Below are 18331 nucleotides of genomic sequence, written 5' to 3'. Positions count from 1 at the left end.
CGAAGCTCCAAACGAAATGCAGATCACGAGGAACGCAGGAGCAGCAAGCCAACAGCTTCTTGAGCAAAGAGGATTTAGAAAAAAAAACATCAGTTACTTGTTTCCCAATGTATCACCATTTAAGAGGGGTTTCAGAGGAGCGGCCACGTCAACAACCTGAAAATATTACTCTCAATAACGGAATGGACAGCACAGTGCCTCGCAGTAAGGAGACCTGGGTTTGCTTCCCGGGTCCACCCTGCATAGAGTTTTCATGTTTTCCCCGTGTCTGTGTGGGTTACCTCCCACAGTCCAAAGATATGCAGGTTAGGTGCATTGGCGATCCAAAATTGTCCCTAGTGTGTGCTTGATGTGTGAGGGTGTGTGCCCTGCAGTGGGCTGGCGTCCGCCCCGGGTTTGTTTCCTGCCTTGCACCCTGTGTTGGCTGGGATTGGCTCCAGTAGATCACCGTGACCCTGTAGTTAGGATATAATGGGTTGGATAATGGATGGATGGAAATAACAGAACAGCGAAAACAGATCGAATATTCAGGTGATGTACAGGCTTTAAAGGTTTGCAACTCCACACGAAATATAGATCTTGTGACTTGCAACAAGACAGCAGCTTCTCGAGCAAACGGGAGGTGAAAATAACACTTGTTACTTATTTCCTAATGTATCACCATTTAAGAGAGGTTTCGGATGAGCGGCCACGTCAACAGACTGAAAATATTACTCAGGGAAATAATGGAACAGCGAAAAGAGATTGAATATTCAGGTGCTGTACAGGCTTTAAAATGTTTGCAACTCCATACGAAATGCAGGTCACGCAGCAGCAGCAAGACCGCAGGTTCTCGAGCAAAGAGGAGGTGATAAAAACACCTGTTACTCGTTTCCCAATGTATCACCGTTTAAGAGGGGTTTCGGAGGAGTGGCCATGGCCGTGTTTCCATGGGGAGTGCTCGGCCCCCTTCTTCACAATGGTGCCTACTGCTGGCGGGAGAGGGTAGGCAAGCGAATTGCAGAATACACCTAAGGGCAGCAGCACGCTAGCAGCTGCTCGAGCAAAGAGGAGTTAATTAAAAAAAAGTCTTTGTTTCCCAATCTCTCTCTGTTTAAGAGGGGTTTTGGAGAGGCGGCAGCTGGTATGGGGGAAAGGGATTGGCGAGTGAAGAGCGAAGGGGGTGAAGCCCCCTAGGTTAACAATATTCTATTCTACAAGTAGTTTATAATTTTCTTGCTTGTAAATTGCGGCATCAAGAGCAGCCTTACCAAAGGAATAGTATTTTATATACAGGTGGAATCTCATTATAATGAAACTCATGGGACCATTGCACATGTTGTGGCTCCTATCTTGAGTGCTGAATTAATAGCTCCTATTCTGAATGACGTTTTGAGGCTGTATATATATATATATACTATATATATACTATATATATACTATATATATATACTATATATATATACTGTATATATATATATATATATATATATATATATACTGTATATGTATGTATATATATATATATATATACTGTATATATACTGTATATGTATATATATATATACTGTATATGTGTATATATATATATACTGTATATGTGTATATATATATATACTGTATATGTATATATATATATATATATGTATATGTGTATATGTATATATATATATATATATATATATATATATATATATATATATATATATATATATATATATATATATATACTGTATATATATATATATATATATATATATATATACTGTGTATATATGTATATATATATATACTGTATATATATATATATATGTGTGTAAAAAAAAAAGCTTCTTAAACTGCAAGAAAATATTTAATTTGACATTTTTTTTTATAGAAATACAGGTATGAATTCAGAACAGTACATTATCTGTACATGTCACAATTACCCATGCAGAGACTCTGTGAAGGACAGAGTCAGAATTCTCCTATATGGTATTGCACTTATTTCTCTTTCTCTTAATCTAACAAGAAAGAGACAGCCTGTTGCAGGGTTCCTGAGACTCTATGAAAAGAAGATGCACAGCACTAACTGTTTCTTTGTATTGCATTATTGTTTCCGGTGGCCATTTTTGTTCGGAAAATGTTAGATATACTGAAATTTACATACAAAATAAAAAAATCCTTTAAACATAATGTTGTATGAACATTTGTTCAGGCCCACAAAAAGTATTCTTTACTTTGCAAATTTTGTTACTTCAGTATTCGTTATAATGGGATTTGACTTGCATGTTGTGCTGTCCAGTCATTCTTGCTTAATCAAATGTACCTGTTTTTCACTGAAGTTATTGAAGTCTCTTACATCCAAATGTGGTTTGAAGGTTCTTATCAATGACAAAATGTCTTTATTGTCAAATGCCAAAGACAGAAAGTAAGATTTGGAGCTGAAAAGTAAACTACAACAGAAAGGCTTAGAATTGGTAATGGATTTGTCACAGACCCCAGATAGTGTGCAAAAGCAGTTAAAGGGCCAGTAAGATTATAGTTACGCTCTTGATAGTCCACAAAACATTTTAATGCTTAAATTGTATAGTGTGCAGTTATTGGTTTCCAAGATATAAAAATTACATGTCATTACTAGTTAAAGGTTATGGGGGGAGATGCTAGGTATATTCCTGTACTATAGGGGTTCAGCACTGTGGAAGGAGTGAGCTAAATGTTTTCAGCTTATTCAAACAAATATTATGGGGCAGCGTGACAGAACAGCCTTCCATTACTACAGATAAAGTCAGAGAGGAGTTTATTTCAAAGATTAGTATTAAAAGTGGAATTGTGCAAGTTCATTGTCCTGTGTTGCTTATGGTTTAGTGATAGACTTTTTGGCAAATTTTAAACATGCCTGATTTAAACAGTTCCAACTGTTAAAGAATCAGATGCATCAAGCAATTTAAGCAATTATTACTAAACCTTATTGTCAAAATGTTTCTGTAGTTTTCCAGAAAAAACTGTTTATGAAGTACACGTTGCATAATATGCTGTAGCTTGTTTTCTAGGAGTCAGTAACATGGCTGTCAAATGACACTGTAGTTCCCTGAAAATTTATAAAACAAAGTGGAAGTGAAGGTCTGTGATAAAGTTTGGATAATTTTAGATAGAAATCCACAAAGTGAGAAGATCACGTATCTTAAAAGTTTTTTATTTCTAAACTTTCAACCCCCACCAGGAGTCATCATCAGAGGAAAATGATTACACAGGAGTCGAAGACAGTATGTAGCAAATGAGAAGACAGGGCTGGAATGATAAGGTGGGGCTAGGAGGGTGTTGGTCATAAAATCATATTTAATATGTGAATGTTCTTCCTTTAAGTCTGCATATACTGGGTTCATGTCCAAGTGTCTGATGGTGTTTTTATTTGATAGCCACAATTCTTCAGAGTGTCCGTTGGTGGACTAAATCTTAGGCACTTTGGAGTTATTTTGTGTCTGATCAACTGATACTTGGTTATGAATGCAGCATATGCAGGCTTCAAAGGAAAACATCCAAATATTAAATTTAATAGTTTATTATTCCCACATTCTAAACTCTTAAATTCTAGGACCTTTCCACCCAGAATTAAGCACCTCTAAATCTTCCAGTTTTGGTACAAACAGTACATTTTTGGCTAGTCCATAGCGATTTAAATGTAATTTTCTGCTCCCAAACCATTAGGTAATTGTGGTCTAAATCATCTATCCATCCATTATCCAACCACCACATTGTTTCTTAAACTATGTGACATGTATGTGGTGAGTCACCTCATGATTAAGAATAAAATTTCCAAGTTTGTCCAACTATAAATTCTGAGTCAAAGATAGTCCACACATGTACCATTTATTGTATCATTATGTGAAACAACAGCGTTGACACCTACTTGATAGATTTTGTTTTTTGTAGCACCAAAATATAATAAGTGTTTCCCCACCTTCCATCTCACAACCTATTAAACAGTCAGCATAAGAAGACTGACTGCAAAGGCATGTATAAGAAAGAGGAAGAGAGTGAAGGAAATGTCAGAGGAGATTGCGAGGTGAACAGATAAAACTTCTAGATTCAAATGTAGTAGTGACAATGACAGATGTAGAACAAGAAGGTGACAATTTTCAGGGTGTTATGAAAGACAAGTGAATTGGGTGGGAGTATGTATGGTGTGATGGCAATGTTGTACGCTAAATGCAGCTTCAGTGATCATGAAATTGGGGCCTTATTGTTTGATGTTATGGCGTACATTGAATCTAAATCTGTAGCAGAGGTGCAAAGAAGATTTTGCATTAAGGTTAATGTTCCTTGGCGAGGAAGGATTCTTTATCATCACAGTTATTTTAAAGTAGTTTGGTAAATGGCCAACAATTGTTAGTGTGAAGGATGTGTTTGTTGGACCACTGACAATTCTTAGAATATCAGATACTGTCATGGATGACATTCAGCACAATATTGGTCAGTAGAGTCAAACATTTCAAATTGGACTGTTCACTAAAATCTTCATCTAGATTTATTCTTTTATCCATGTAAAATAAAAGTAATGCAAGTGTTTTTCAATAAGCTTTTTTAATTTTGTTTTACTTGGTATTCTCCCAAGCAGTAATATACCACATAAATCTATTCCCTGTTTTGAATGATAGTTTTTTAGTTTTAAGCCCCAGGTGCTCTCTGTGTAAAGATTACACATTCTTCCTGTGTGCACGTGAGTTTCCTCCATGTGCTTCAGTTTCCTCCCACAGTCCAAAGACAAGCAAATGAGGTTGACTGCTGGTTCTAAATTGGCCCTGGTGTGTGTTCTAAATCTAAATGTGTTCACGCAGTAATAGACTGGTGCCCTATCAAGGGGTCGTTCCTGCCTTGCCCCCTATGCTTGGTTGTGTTGGCATCAGCTGTCTGCAACCTTGCTCAGAGTTAAGGGGGGTTTGGAAAATTGATAGATGGAGTATTGTTCTAACACTTTTCTCTTTTAGTAATATTCATGTGAGAAATAACTTTGAAAGGAAAAAAAACTTGTTTTATTATACACAATTGTTAATCGTCCCTTTATGAATTCACTGTCATTATTGTAATACTCTTCTTTAGTCCCAGTGTGTTACTGATTTTCTAGTTTGGGTCCCCACATTAAAATGTTTAAGAACCTCAGCTGTACATGAATATTAGATCAGAGATTCTCTTAATTTATGCATCAGAAGAAATCATACAATTTTTGTTGACCTATCCACTGCTTGGTTATTTCTCCAGTCTTTTTTTATTTTCAGAAAGAAAAAAAATATAAAGGGAAGTGACAGAAGCTTTTGTGTAATATTTGTGCATTTTTTAATATATTTTGCTTCTGGATAGTTGGGCTACTGCACTGTATGAAATGCACTGGTAGAAGACTGTGGTCAGGCCCAAGATTCGTTGAATGGATTATCTTTCAGCTGGCCTGAGAGCACAATGGAATTCCCCAGGAGGGGCTGAAAGAATTTGCTGAGGGTATGATGACACTGCCAGTTACCCTCGACATTATGCCTCTTTGACATTTATTAGGATGAGTGGAATGAAAATGATGATGATTGAAAAGATAGTTTAAATGTGTATTATTTATGGAGAAAAGTTTTCTTTTGAAGAATTTTAGCCAAGGAATCCTTTATAGATCAGAAAAAAACAACAAGAAAGACCTGAAGTGGATTTGTATAATTAAAGAATGAAAATGTAAGTATTGTACAACAGAAGAGAGATTAAGAATAGATGTTTGTAGGGTGTACAGTGATCAGTAGAGAATATGGAGTATAAAAGAGGTCAACTTAAAAATACTTTGTGTTGAAAATTAAGAAGGCATTAGGTAAAGCAGGAAAAGCATATGATATGTATGGGTACAAGTTGAAATTTGCAGAAAGCACTGGCAAAGAGTTGCAGTTCTGGGTGGTAGAATGGATGAGAGCAGTAGGGAATGAGATATCAGACAACTAGAGAATAGGTTATTTATAGATGAGGAAGATTAACTAAACCCAACATCAGGCCCCACAGTCCAGTAAAAGGAGCTCAAGATGAAAATTAGAAAAAGTTAATATTCTTGATAGCAGTCCATAACACATTTTAATGTCTAGACTGTATAGTGTGCAGTTATTGGTTTCCAGGATATACAGATTACACATCATTGCTAGTTAAAAATTATGAGGGGAGATGCTAGATATATTACAGTACAATAGGGGTTGAGCTCTGTGGAAAAAAATGAGCTAAATGTTTTCGAATTATTCAAATAAATATTAAGGAGCAGCCTTCCATTAAAACAGATAAAAAAAAAAGTTTGAGGAAATGAAAACCAGTATCATGTATTTACATATCTGTAGAAAGCCTACAATAGAGTCCCAAAGAAAGTAGGGTTCTGGTGTCTAAGGAAGAGGAAAGGTCAGGAAAAGTTGTGATGATTGGTAGAAATGATGTATAATCTGTAAAAACAGTGCAAACTACAATATTTAAACATTTGTGTGTCTCAGTAGATTTACATAAAGGTTTGGCTTGTTAACCCTTTCTTCTTTGTCCTGTTGGTAGATGTTTTTAGTGTCACTACCTGAGGGGTGAATTCTGAGAATAGTTACGGCTGATGACCTTGTGATAATGGCATAGTCAGTGGAAGAACTGAAGATATTAATCTGTGAATATATATTTTTTCTATACCTTTAATTTATTGTAAAAGATCTGTATTTCCATATAGTAGTCCAGGTTCTGCTTAAGACCGCCTGAGAAAAAATCCTGGTAACAGCAGATTATTTATGCAATGCTAGATTTACTTAGTATTGTTCGCATGAGTTAGGCCTTGGGGTAGGCTTTTCAGACCTGCAGTTAATTGAAGCTCACATTCATCTTGCAGGAAGGATCGTGTAACTGTTGCAGAGCGGGAAGCACAAGAACAACGGAAGAAGGAGCTGGAGGCAGAAGCAAAGAAACAGGCAGAGGAACGTAGACGGTATACATTGAAAATAGTTGAGGAAGAAGCCAAAAAGGAGTTTGAGGAGAACCGCCGTACATTAGCTGCACTTGAAGCGCTTGACACTGATGGAGAAAATGAAGAGGAGGAGTATGAAGCTTGGAAGGTTCGTGAGCTGAAACGTATTAAAAGGGATCGTGAAGCTCGAGAAATGTAAGTTTTGTCAGATACATTGTCACAGTTAGTGCTGAATTTTACGGCCACAGTTGTGGTGCTTGTTTTGTTAATATTGTTCTTGCCAATTACCTATAGGATGGAGCGTGAGAAGGCAGAGATTGAAAGGTTCCATAATCTAACTGAGGAAGAACGCAGAGCCGAGCTAAGATCCAATGGTAAAGTCATCACCAACAAAGCTACAAAGGGGAAATACAAATTTCTACAGAAGTACTATCACAGAGGAGCATTCTTCATGGTAAGCAATTAAAGCATCCAACAGAATTTTCATTTATATGAATCCGAGTAAGAAGAACTAACAGTGGTGTAATTTTATTAAGAAATATTTTATCTCTTCTGTTTTTTTTCAAACTCAATCAAACATTATTATCCTTTTTTTAAACATATAAGCTATAGTTTTTAATAGCCAGTTACTCATATCACAAAGTTAACGTATCTGTACTCTGTACAAATGACAGTAATAACTAGAAAGCCCCACAAGAAGTTGCAGGTTCAAAGCATTTTTTCAGTAGTAGTTTTACTATTGTCAGATCAAAGAAAGGTTATAATTACTGTTTCATTGATATGTGTACACTTCTTCTTGAATGTTATCCTAATACAAAACAAATGTGTGTGATTCTATTTAAATTGTTTTAATAAACATGGATGTAGCCAGCTTTTTAGATGTCAGGCTTGCTGATATCTCCATCCTTTGTCACATGACCACTAAGATGCCCTCCTGGTAGGAATCCGTTAGTCAGTCCTGGTCACTTTCAACTTTGAGTTGTGCAAAATGCAATACTGCTTTTGGCATTCTTGCCTTCTCTGCTCAGTGCAATTTGCTTTCTGAATGAAACATGCCTTGCATTGTTTGGACCTTTCTCAAGAATCTATATAAATAATTCACTAAGGGCACACAAGATAGAGAGCGCACACAAGACACAGAGCCACGCCCACCAACTCTAAGACCATGGGATACACATGACAGGGCCAGGCCTGCCAACTCAGAGCCCCGCCCACCAACTCTAAGACCATGGGATATGCTCAACAGAGTCCCACCCTCTAACTCTAACTCTCCTCCCGCGTCCATAAACCGGTCCTGCCCACACGCAGCCGACACGGCATTTCTTGCCAAGCATCTGCACTACGCTTACAAAATAAAGCAAACTTTACATGCAGTGAAAATTTACTTCTCCAGTTAGATTCCATGCTCAGAACCATCAAACCCTTCGCTAAATCATACAAACACATGCATGAAATCGCTCAGTCCAATCCAACAGCATCTGTACGAATGCCTTTTGAAGAAAACCCTAGGCAGGATTTACAACAATATAATGCCCCGACATGTCACACCAATGTTGCAGTGATTTTCGTCGGAGAGGATGGCGAACCGCCTGCCGAAAGAGACATTTGCATCTGTCCCATAAGCAACTCCTATAAACAGATTTCCACGCTCAATAGGAATTGCGATCCTATGGTTTACCCACTTTTATTCCCTTATGGAGACATTGACTGGCACAAAGATTTACAACATATTCCCGATAAAAGAACCTCCAAGCGAAGAAGGCTTACTCAGTGCCAATTTAGCAATGGGGAATATATTTAGTATTTTGCACTCCAGCGGTGAACTATTCCAACAGTACATCGTATATGCGTATGTTAAAACAGAGGGCGCGCATCTCAGCTGTCTCAGATTAGATCAACAAGATTTGCGCGGGGAACAATACCAAGAACTGTCAGATGCACTGCAAGCAAATGCTGAAAATAACAACGTACGTGTAGACAAAATGATCATATTATCATACACATTTCCAGGAAGTCTAAGATACATGCAACAAAACTAGCAGGATGCCATGGCCATAGTACGTAAATTCGGACAGCATCATTTGTTTATCACTTTCACATGTAATCCTGCTTGGCTGGAAATTCCACAATCGCTGTTGGATACCCAAAGATCAGAGCACAGACCTTATATTGTAGTACGAGTCTTTTGGATTAAGCTGCAGGAATTACTTAGAGACATTCTACAACAACACCTTTTTCAGGTTGTTATTGATTATTTTTACGTAATCGAATTTCAGAAGCACGACCTTCCTCATACCCACATACTGTTTACTCTTCACAATAATTCTAACAACCAGTCTTCATCCACGATCAGTTGTGCGTGGCATTTTCTAGGGTTAGATCTTTCGACTCATTATCTGTTGTCACCACCAGAACACCTATTCACACCTGTGTCTTTCAAGAAGTATTTATTTCTTCTTGATTTCTGAATTCCTTTCTCACCATTTTCCGTTCCTATTCTTACACCGCCGTATGCTACGGCGAGCTTCGGCTAGTAAGCTATAAAGACGTACAACTCAATTTTGAAATGTACAGTGTTACAACTGCTCATTACTTGAGTTCTATCATGATATGAAAAATGGAAAAGAATTAACATAGAATAGCACAGCACATTGCACAAATCCACTTTCAGAGAGGTCATTATGCAAACTAATAGTATTTGCAGTTATGGGCCCTAATTAATATAATACTTTAAATGAAAAAAGTTCTGAAATAGTAATTATTTGAGCTCAGGTTTACAAATAGATATTTAACTATGATTGTGTATTCCTCATGCCCTAAAATTTAAAGAATAACATTTAGTATTTCTTGTCAGAAATTTACAAAAGTGCATAGAGTTAAATTGAAAAAAGTCCACAGTGAAACAGAGTAAGAAGTATGTTTGACTTTTGCATTTTTCTTAATGCAACAATTCAATTAATTCTGTATAATTTTAATTTTAGGATGAAGAGCAAGATGTCTACAAACGAGACTTCAGTGCACCAACATTGGAAGACCATTTCAACAAGACAATCCTGCCCAAAGTTATGCAGGTAGGTTGAATAACCATGATAATTCTTAACAGGTGGCAGGCACTATGTCATTTATAGCAGAAGGAACTTAATTCTACATATTATTCTTAAGCACCAACATTAATATAGAAATTTAAATAGTATTACTCAGAAATTAGTTGACATTTATTAGGGAATGTTTCTTTTTGAACACTTATGTTTTTTTCAATAGGGAAATCACTCATTTAATGTTTTATGTAAGAAGAATTCCTCTGCTATAGTTTGTATCAAGCACATCTTTGATGTCCTCAACGCTTTGCTAGCATGAGCTATACATGACTACTGTCTCTCAACTTTCATGCGCTGACTCGAGTGGCAGCTTAACCACTAGCTCTGTCTACATTCCAAACATTTTTCTTTCTTTTCTTATAGTGTATAGTTTCTAATTGACTGTATAGTTTCTTATTGACCGTTTGTCTACTACATGTGGAGTGCTTTTGTTTAAGTTTACTATGGATATTAGCAAATCATGTGTGTGAAAATTTCACAAGAATAAAAGCGTTAATGAAGAGATGATGAGGAAGAGAAGAACATCACATGTTATAGTAAGAAAGGAGATTATTTTAATAAGTAGTGACTTGTGAGAGGGCTTGGTATTACAATAGTCACATGATTAGTATGGGAAATTATTATAGTCACTTAAAACAGCATGAGTATTTACAATACAAAGTGTAATATGAACAGGTTAACAGAACATATTGGATAAGAAGGGAAATTCTGGGCACATGTAAGTATGTGTGAATGTGACCGTCTGGTAATGTAGTATACCGACATCTATAATAATTATCAGAAAACGCAATTTGTTGCATAAACGTTATTGTCAGCGAAAATATTCCCCTGTGTGTAACCTGCAAATACCTGTGTGTTTAACCTGAGTTTTGGTGTAACTCTGGCCTTGGGTAAAAACAGGGCCTGGCAACTAAACTCCCTGTTATTAAACGTTTGTCCTTGTGACTTGGTGATAGTCATACAGTATGCTAAATGAACAGAGAATTGCCTATGCCGTAATATAAAGGGGATATCTTGTTTTGAGTTATGAGTGTTATGGATTCCCTGCAGTTTTCCTGTCATAATGTTTTTTGTTGTCTGGCAGTTTGCCGCTGCACTTCAGAAAGGTTATGTGTATAATTTGTTTTTCATTCACTAGGTGCAAGACTTGCTGCTGCTGATCATCGGATAATGTTGCTCTGTGGTTTGTCATATGTTGTCTTTGTTGTTCTAAGGCATCTTGCCTGTGCTGGTTGGTCTGGCATGATGTAAATGTTTCTGCTTCTGTGCCTCTGTCTGAGTATGTAGGCTGGAGAAAACGTTTCTTTTGGTCGCAGCTAGGCTGTATGTGCCTTTTCATTTTATTAGGAGGCTTGCGTTGAAGTGAAGGAAAAAGGAAGTGTAAAGTGGTATTGTCATAATGCAGTTTCAGTCAGTAGCAAAGTATGGACCGAATAAACAGTTAAATACCACAGTTGATAATTGGTCACATTGAAGAACTGAAGACTTGAAGATAAGCCTAAGACCAAAACTCTGGCAGGAGCACTGATTCCTCGCTGCTGTTGTGGAGGGATATAGTAGTTGTGGCAACCATTGTTTATATTGAGCACGGACTGACACAACTGAAATAAAATAAAGATATATAAGGATATATCTTTTTACAATGCAAGTGAGAGGCAGAAACTTTGTTTACACAAAGGAAAAGCTACTCACACTCCGAAGTGGTGCGGATTGCATCTCATTCCGGAAGAACTGAGGCACAGGTAGTGCTGCGCGGTATGACCAAAATTCTATATCACTGTATTTTTCAAAATTGTACCGGTTTCACGGTATTCGACGGTATTTTTTCCCATGCATGAGTTAACCACATTTTCCACTGCAATTACTGCAGTAGACTGGCTAAGAATAACATATTCCATTGTCATGAGAATTGTACATTGTACAAAAAAACAGTTTAATGTGCACACAAGTATTAATACAGGTTTGCATGGCCTCATAAAGTGATAGTTTTCAAGGAGGAGGCACTAATGAAGAGAAGGAATCACATTGCATGACAGTTGCTGTCAAAAAATAAAACCTTTTTATTTAACAAATTTTGCAAACAACTTAAACTAAAATTTTAACAACAAATTGTCAACCATCCAAAGAGGCATTTAGACTTAGCAAAATATCCAGAGGTGCTTGTCAAAAGTTGTATTGCCCTGAACATGTCTTAGAAACGGAACAATTGATAAATATTTTTTGTAAACCAACTATACTTTCTGTTAATGTTATTAATCTCTGTCCACTGACATGTTAAAGTGACTTTTTAAACAACTTTACCATTATTAAACTGCATTCTATTTAAACTAATAAATACTAACAATAAAATAAATAATAGTGAAACTTCCAGTAATAATACTATTACTTCAAAACTTCAAGCCCAGGTACATTACACAGTATTCACCCAAAAAAATAAAATAAAACAAGTGCAACTTGGTGATGACATCTTTACCAATTGAACCGTCATTAAGGCAAATTGCATATGAACCTTGCTTCAAGCTAAGCTATATACTGTACATAAGTAATAAAACTGCAACTCGCATTTAAAATGCTATTTGTGGTATAGTGGGTCTGTGGCTTCAAAAAAAAGTTAGTTTTTAAATCCAGTTTACTGTGCCTGTCTCCGTGGGCGCGATTGCATGACCGCTGGGAGTTGATGAGGTGATTGGGGTGAGTTGCACCTGATCATTCTCAATTGCTTCGTTGGCTTACTGCGGTATGTGAGTAAGGCGCTGTGCCCACGGAGACGTATATTTATGGGCCGGCAGGATAGGGGGAAGGAAAAAAGAAAAGATAGAACACAAGGAGGTTAAAGAAGGGAAAAGGCAGTCATGGGAGACGATCCAGACACCAGGAAGGAGAAGGCAGCACGAGCTGGGGCTCTGTTAGAGAGCGCAGGCTTAGGCGATCTAGGGGCTGGTTCACCCCACTGACTAAGCGTGTAGAGTGGGGCGAGCAAAATGTCTGACCTTCCAATGGATCTGAGGAGCGTCTGAATGAGCACGAAGGGAGACAGGAGGTGTGCCGACCTCAGACGGTCTGGCTGTGCAGTGTGGCGGCAGCCAAAACAGGGGTTGGCAGAAATCAGTTCGTGCTGCAAAGGCTCCACCAGCAATGCCAGTGAAGGGTGAGCTGTGGAGACAGAAGGTGGTGTGCTGCGATAGGGCGAGGAGAGAGACTGCATTTTAACGGATTTATTTATTATGGATTTTATCCCCACGTTTCACTGGCTTTATGGATTTTCTATTTATTTGGGTACTATAATTTTCTGAACACTGCACAATGGACACTTTTGGTTTTACTTTGACTGTTTTTAACAAAAGCACTTGAGCACTTTCCACCATCCCCTGGCTTTAATGAGATTTCTCGGCTCATCTCGGTCATAACTATCGACGGTGTTGGTTCAACAGACTCCCATGTAGGAAGAGGGAGTCTGCAGGGTAATGGCGTTGTCACACTACTACACAATAATCAGTTACATTACACAGTATTAAAAAAAAAATAAAAGAAAACAATTAAAACTTGGCTTGCAGTATTATCCAGTAGTATAGAAACAGTATTCACACGTTTGAACATAATGGTCTGAATTCGCCTTTTTAAAACCAAAGTATCTCCAGACAACAGATACAGCACCTTTTTTTGTCAAAAGTTGTTCTATGTCATCATGTTCAACTTTATCGTCTGCTTCAGTTTCAGAACGTTCTCTGTCCATTTTCACCGCTCAATACCTCCACTAATGCATGTACTCCGTTGCATATGTATTTTGTGGTGCATCAGTGAAAAATGTCCCCCCTTAAACAGTTCCCCACTGAGCCACGTTCCGAATGTTGTTTAGGCTATTTAAACCGGTGTTCCGGTATAAGAAAAATCCATATCATAACAAAAATAAACTGTTTTTGGTATGAACCGGTATATTGCCCAGCACTAGACACAGGTATCAGGGATGCAGGACTGGTGGTAATGTAGGCAAAATTTTAGATCAAACACAGGAAATATAAACCTCTGTTCCATCGATGGTAATGTGGAATGTAAACTCACTGGTCAACAAAATAGATAAGCTTGAAGCACTAGTTGAAAACCATCAGGTCTATTGGGAGTGTAGTTTGTTGTGTCTGACTGAGATGTGGCTAACCAACAATATTCCCGGTGCTAGCATGGACATTCTGGGGTTCACAAGCGTAAGAGCCAAAAGGGATGCTAAATGCTGTGGCAAAAGCAAAGGTGCAGGACTTGTACTGTTTATTAACATCATATGGTGTAACCAGGAGCATGTAACATCTAAGGAAACAATCGGCTGTCAGGACATTGAACTGGGTGATGGATCTCTGTCCATACTACCTGCATGGAGTTTTGTAGTTGTTGTTTACTTTCCTCCATGGGTGGATTGCAAGGATGGTGTGTGACATCATAGTCGCAACCATAAACAGGCTGCAGATGCAACACCCAGAGGCTTTCATTGCCATTTCTGCCGACTTCAGTCACATTACACTGGACTCGAATCTGACTTCCTTCATTCGGTATTTTGATTGTCCTACCAGGAAGAACAGGACAGTTGACCTTATGTATGCAAATGTGATGGATGCTTACCAAGAAACTCCCCTCCCCCAACTGGGTAAATCTGGCTATAATCTTGTTTCCCAACGATAACCTATAACTACGTGCCCGTTCAGGAAATGGTCTACTGAAGCTGAAAATGCTGTTAGGGACTGTTTTGAGTAAAGTGACTGGAGTGTTCTGCGGGGATTACAAACTGCATGACAGACTATCTGAACTTCTGTATAAACACTGTTTTCCTGTTATAACTGTATGCTTCTTTGCTAATAATAAGCACTGAATTACCAGTGATGCTCAAGGTCTTTTTAACTAGAAAAAGAAAGCTTTCAAAAACAAGGACCAGGCACAGGTGAGGAGTGTACAGAAGAAGCTTAAGGTTTGACTAAGGCTAAGGAGTCCTACAGGAAGAAGGTAGAGTACAAGTTGCAGCAAAATAACATCAGGGAGGTGTGGGATGGTATGAAGACCATCACAGTCTACAAACAAAGGACCAGGTGGTAAGAGCGATTGAGTTGAATCTCTTCTACAAGTGGTTTGACTGCCCTGCTTCTGCCTTAACTGCCACTAACTCACTGGCCCTCGCCCCCTCCATCATAGCTGCTCATCCATCCCACCAACATAGCAGCATGTTACAAAGTGCTAACAACTCCCCTGCCTCTCTGCCCCCAGTTTTTCACACCGCCACTGCTGATGTTATTAGAGGAGAACTGAGGGTGCTTTGTCTTAGGAAGGCAGTTAGCCCATATAAGGTGTGCTTAAGACTTCCAAGGGCCTGTGCTGCTGAGACTGCCTGTGCTGCAGCCCACATTCCTGGTGGGTTTTCACATTGAGCTCCAGTTTTCTTCCAAGGACATGCAGGGATTTGGTGATGCTAAAATGAAAAGGTGTGCTTATATTCACCTTGCAATGAGCTGATGCGCTGTCCAGGGATTGTTTCTGCCACGCGTGTCCTGGGAATTTAATGGATGTTTCAGGCAATTCACAACACAGTAAGGCCGAATGTTGTTTTCTCACGATGATGATATCTCAGCCACCTGGTTGAATTCTCCAGATTTACATAAAGTATGCATGCAAATATAAACGGTACACTACTTGCATAGCAGTAGTGTCCACTGGTGCACGTGTCGCGTCATATGAAGTATAAATGCAGCCTAACTCTTCTCAACAGGTGCAGGGGGTGGTTGAGTTCAGGGCCTGATGCTACTTCTCTGCTCATAACTACTGTATATTAGCTGTTTTAGCTATGCATTACATCAGACAGTATTTGTTATTTGTACCGTGTGTAATTAAGTGTATGTATTTAACATGGTAGAATTTTTGGCTACTGTTTCTTAAATTTCTCTTGGGATCAACAAAGTATCTATCCATCCATCTATGATCATTAGTTGCAACTGACAGGTCTGACATGGCTAATTGTTTTCAATTCTCACTTTCTTTCTAAATTTGCTTCTATACGCTGGTTATATGCCTATAGTTAACATGTAATGCGAATGTATTTTATTTGCAATTCTGTAAGCTTTTCTGTCTACTGAAGTCTTTGCTGTCTCAATTTACAATTTTTAAAGATAACTACAGAATATTTTGTCAGCTGATATTTAAGATGATTACTTGCTTATCCCGCATTTATTGTCCTAGTGTAATTTTTTTGTAATGTTTAGTATTTGAAATATCCAGGTTGCTATAAGTGATATGAATTATTAATGTAATAGGTTGAGATGAGTAGGGTCAACAACTTTTTAATAACAGTCTAATATGGCAGACTTTTTATTGATTTTAAATTGTAATTAGCATAGTGCACATCCATTAATAAAAATGTTTTCATAAGTCAACACTAAGCACTTTGCAGTTCATGAAGGGCCCATTGTGCTAGAAGTATACAATAATTACAGTTTGAAAACATTGTGGCTGCTGTGCTGAGCTGGAAATAAACATCACCTTTCCTCTTAGTCCCCAATTTATTGCTCTGTTATATTCTGCGTATACTTTCCAATCCACAGGATAGATATTTACTAATTTAATTTATTGTTCTAAAGTAACTCAGTAGTACTTTTACTTGAGTATTTTTCCAAGGATACATTTTTACTTTTACTTGAATAGTTTCCATGTTGGTTTTAATTCACTTAGTTTTACTTAAATACATTTTTTCTATTTAGTACTACTTTGGTTTTTTTTTTTTTGGTTTTTTTTTTACTTTCTCATATACAAAGTATAGAGAAAGTATTGCAATCATCCAAAACTTTGATGTCAAGATTTTGATGAATCTCAGCGTTTTAGACCTCCCTGAGTCCGAAAATACCATTTTTGGAATTGTGTGTGTGTGTGTTTAAACACGAGTATGCTTTCACTCAGGTCAACCAAATTTTGCACATAAGTGTTGGGTACAAAACGTAGATCAACTTTTGGGCTGTTTCTGCTAACTGGAAGTGGTACTTTACCTTTTATTCATGCAGCTACAGAGCGATTTATTCAACTTTTATTATAATTGTTCAATATATTATTAATTTGATTTTGTTGTTGATGGTTCTTTAATGTACATAATTTAAAAATATCATTGTCTTGCGGTTTGCTTCTCAAATATCCATCTCCATATCTGAGTATACAAGAAAGTCTAGGGGAGACCCACTGCTGATTTTTTTTTTTGTATTGTTTCCATTTCTGTTACTTTGTTATATCTCTAACATACAGTATTCAATCTTTATTTGCAAAATGTAATCGTATTAAAAATTTCGTTCAGTTCTGCTTATTCTTGTAAAGCACACTGACATTTAAAAGTCCACGCCACTCTAAACATGTGCAATCACAGTTAAAATAAAATACTAAAAATGATGCATTAACATTTATTTGTCTGACACCTTTATCCAAGGCAACTTACAACATTTATGATACAGTTGGTTCCATTTTTTTTTTCGTTTTCCAATAGGAGCAAAGGCAGGTCATGTGACTTGCTCATGCTCACACCGTGTCAGTAGTGAGATTTAAACCCACATCCTCAGTGTTTGAAGTCCAAAGACTTAACCACAGACTGCCTGCCTGGGCATGTAGATTCATATTGCTTAAAAGGAATATTTGAGACAACGTCCTTTCAACCAAATACAGAGGTTTGTCTTAAATTTATCCAAGAGCAATAAGTAAACTACTACAGATTTCTCTAATTCTTAATTGAGATGTTTGAATTTGTTTAACACTTTACTAAAGCCAACTGTCCATGCTTGTGGTGTAACCAAAGTGGAAGCAGAAGAAAAGTAAAAGAGCTGTACTGTATTCCTAATACCACAAAAGGCAACATTATAGGTAAAGGAGGTGTAGACACACAAATAAGGAGATGGGGAAAATGACATTAAACAATGATGGGCACAGAATGCAAGAAACGGCAATATTGGTGGACAAGTCAGTATAATGTACTGTTTAAAAAAAAAAAAACTCGTTCGTTATGAATCCATCAGTAAATTACAACCGAGGAAATTCACTGAGCTCCTTTGTCCTAACGTGCATATTGGTTACATTAAAGCACAATAGAAACTGGCTGTTTAAATCTGGTTCAAAAAGTAACAAGTGTATTTTATTTAGTCAGGTTTCAGTAATGCCAAAATAGATGGATAAAGGTGCATAAAATTAAAGTCTTATTCCAAACCTATAGATGAAATGTATTTGTAGGTATAAGATTAAAATTGTAAATAATTTTCTTCTGCCTATATACAGAAAATGCAATTAAATTCAGGTTTAAAGCAACTTCTTTGGCGCTATTAGCCCACTG

General features: G+C 37.4%; 1 protein-coding gene across 1 annotated transcript in view; it reads left to right on the top strand.

Annotated features, from left to right (window-relative positions):
• Nucleotides 1–18331, top strand: part of mfap1 (microfibril associated protein 1) — a 31319-nt gene that overhangs the window by 11984 nt on the left and 1004 nt on the right. The window contains exons 5-7 of the mRNA XM_039773356.1: nt 6830–7099; nt 7199–7358; nt 9886–9975. Coding sequence (XP_039629290.1) covers nt 6830–7099; nt 7199–7358; nt 9886–9975 — 520 coding nt within the window. The remainder of the gene's footprint in view (nt 1–6829; nt 7100–7198; nt 7359–9885; nt 9976–18331) is intronic.

Source organism: Polypterus senegalus, chromosome 12 (assembly GCF_016835505.1).
Source record: "Polypterus senegalus isolate Bchr_013 chromosome 12, ASM1683550v1, whole genome shotgun sequence".
NCBI classification, from domain to species: Eukaryota; Metazoa; Chordata; class Cladistia; order Polypteriformes; family Polypteridae; genus Polypterus; species Polypterus senegalus.
The sequence above is the reverse complement of the archived record's forward strand: the minus strand, read 5'-3'. Positions and strand labels throughout refer to the sequence as shown.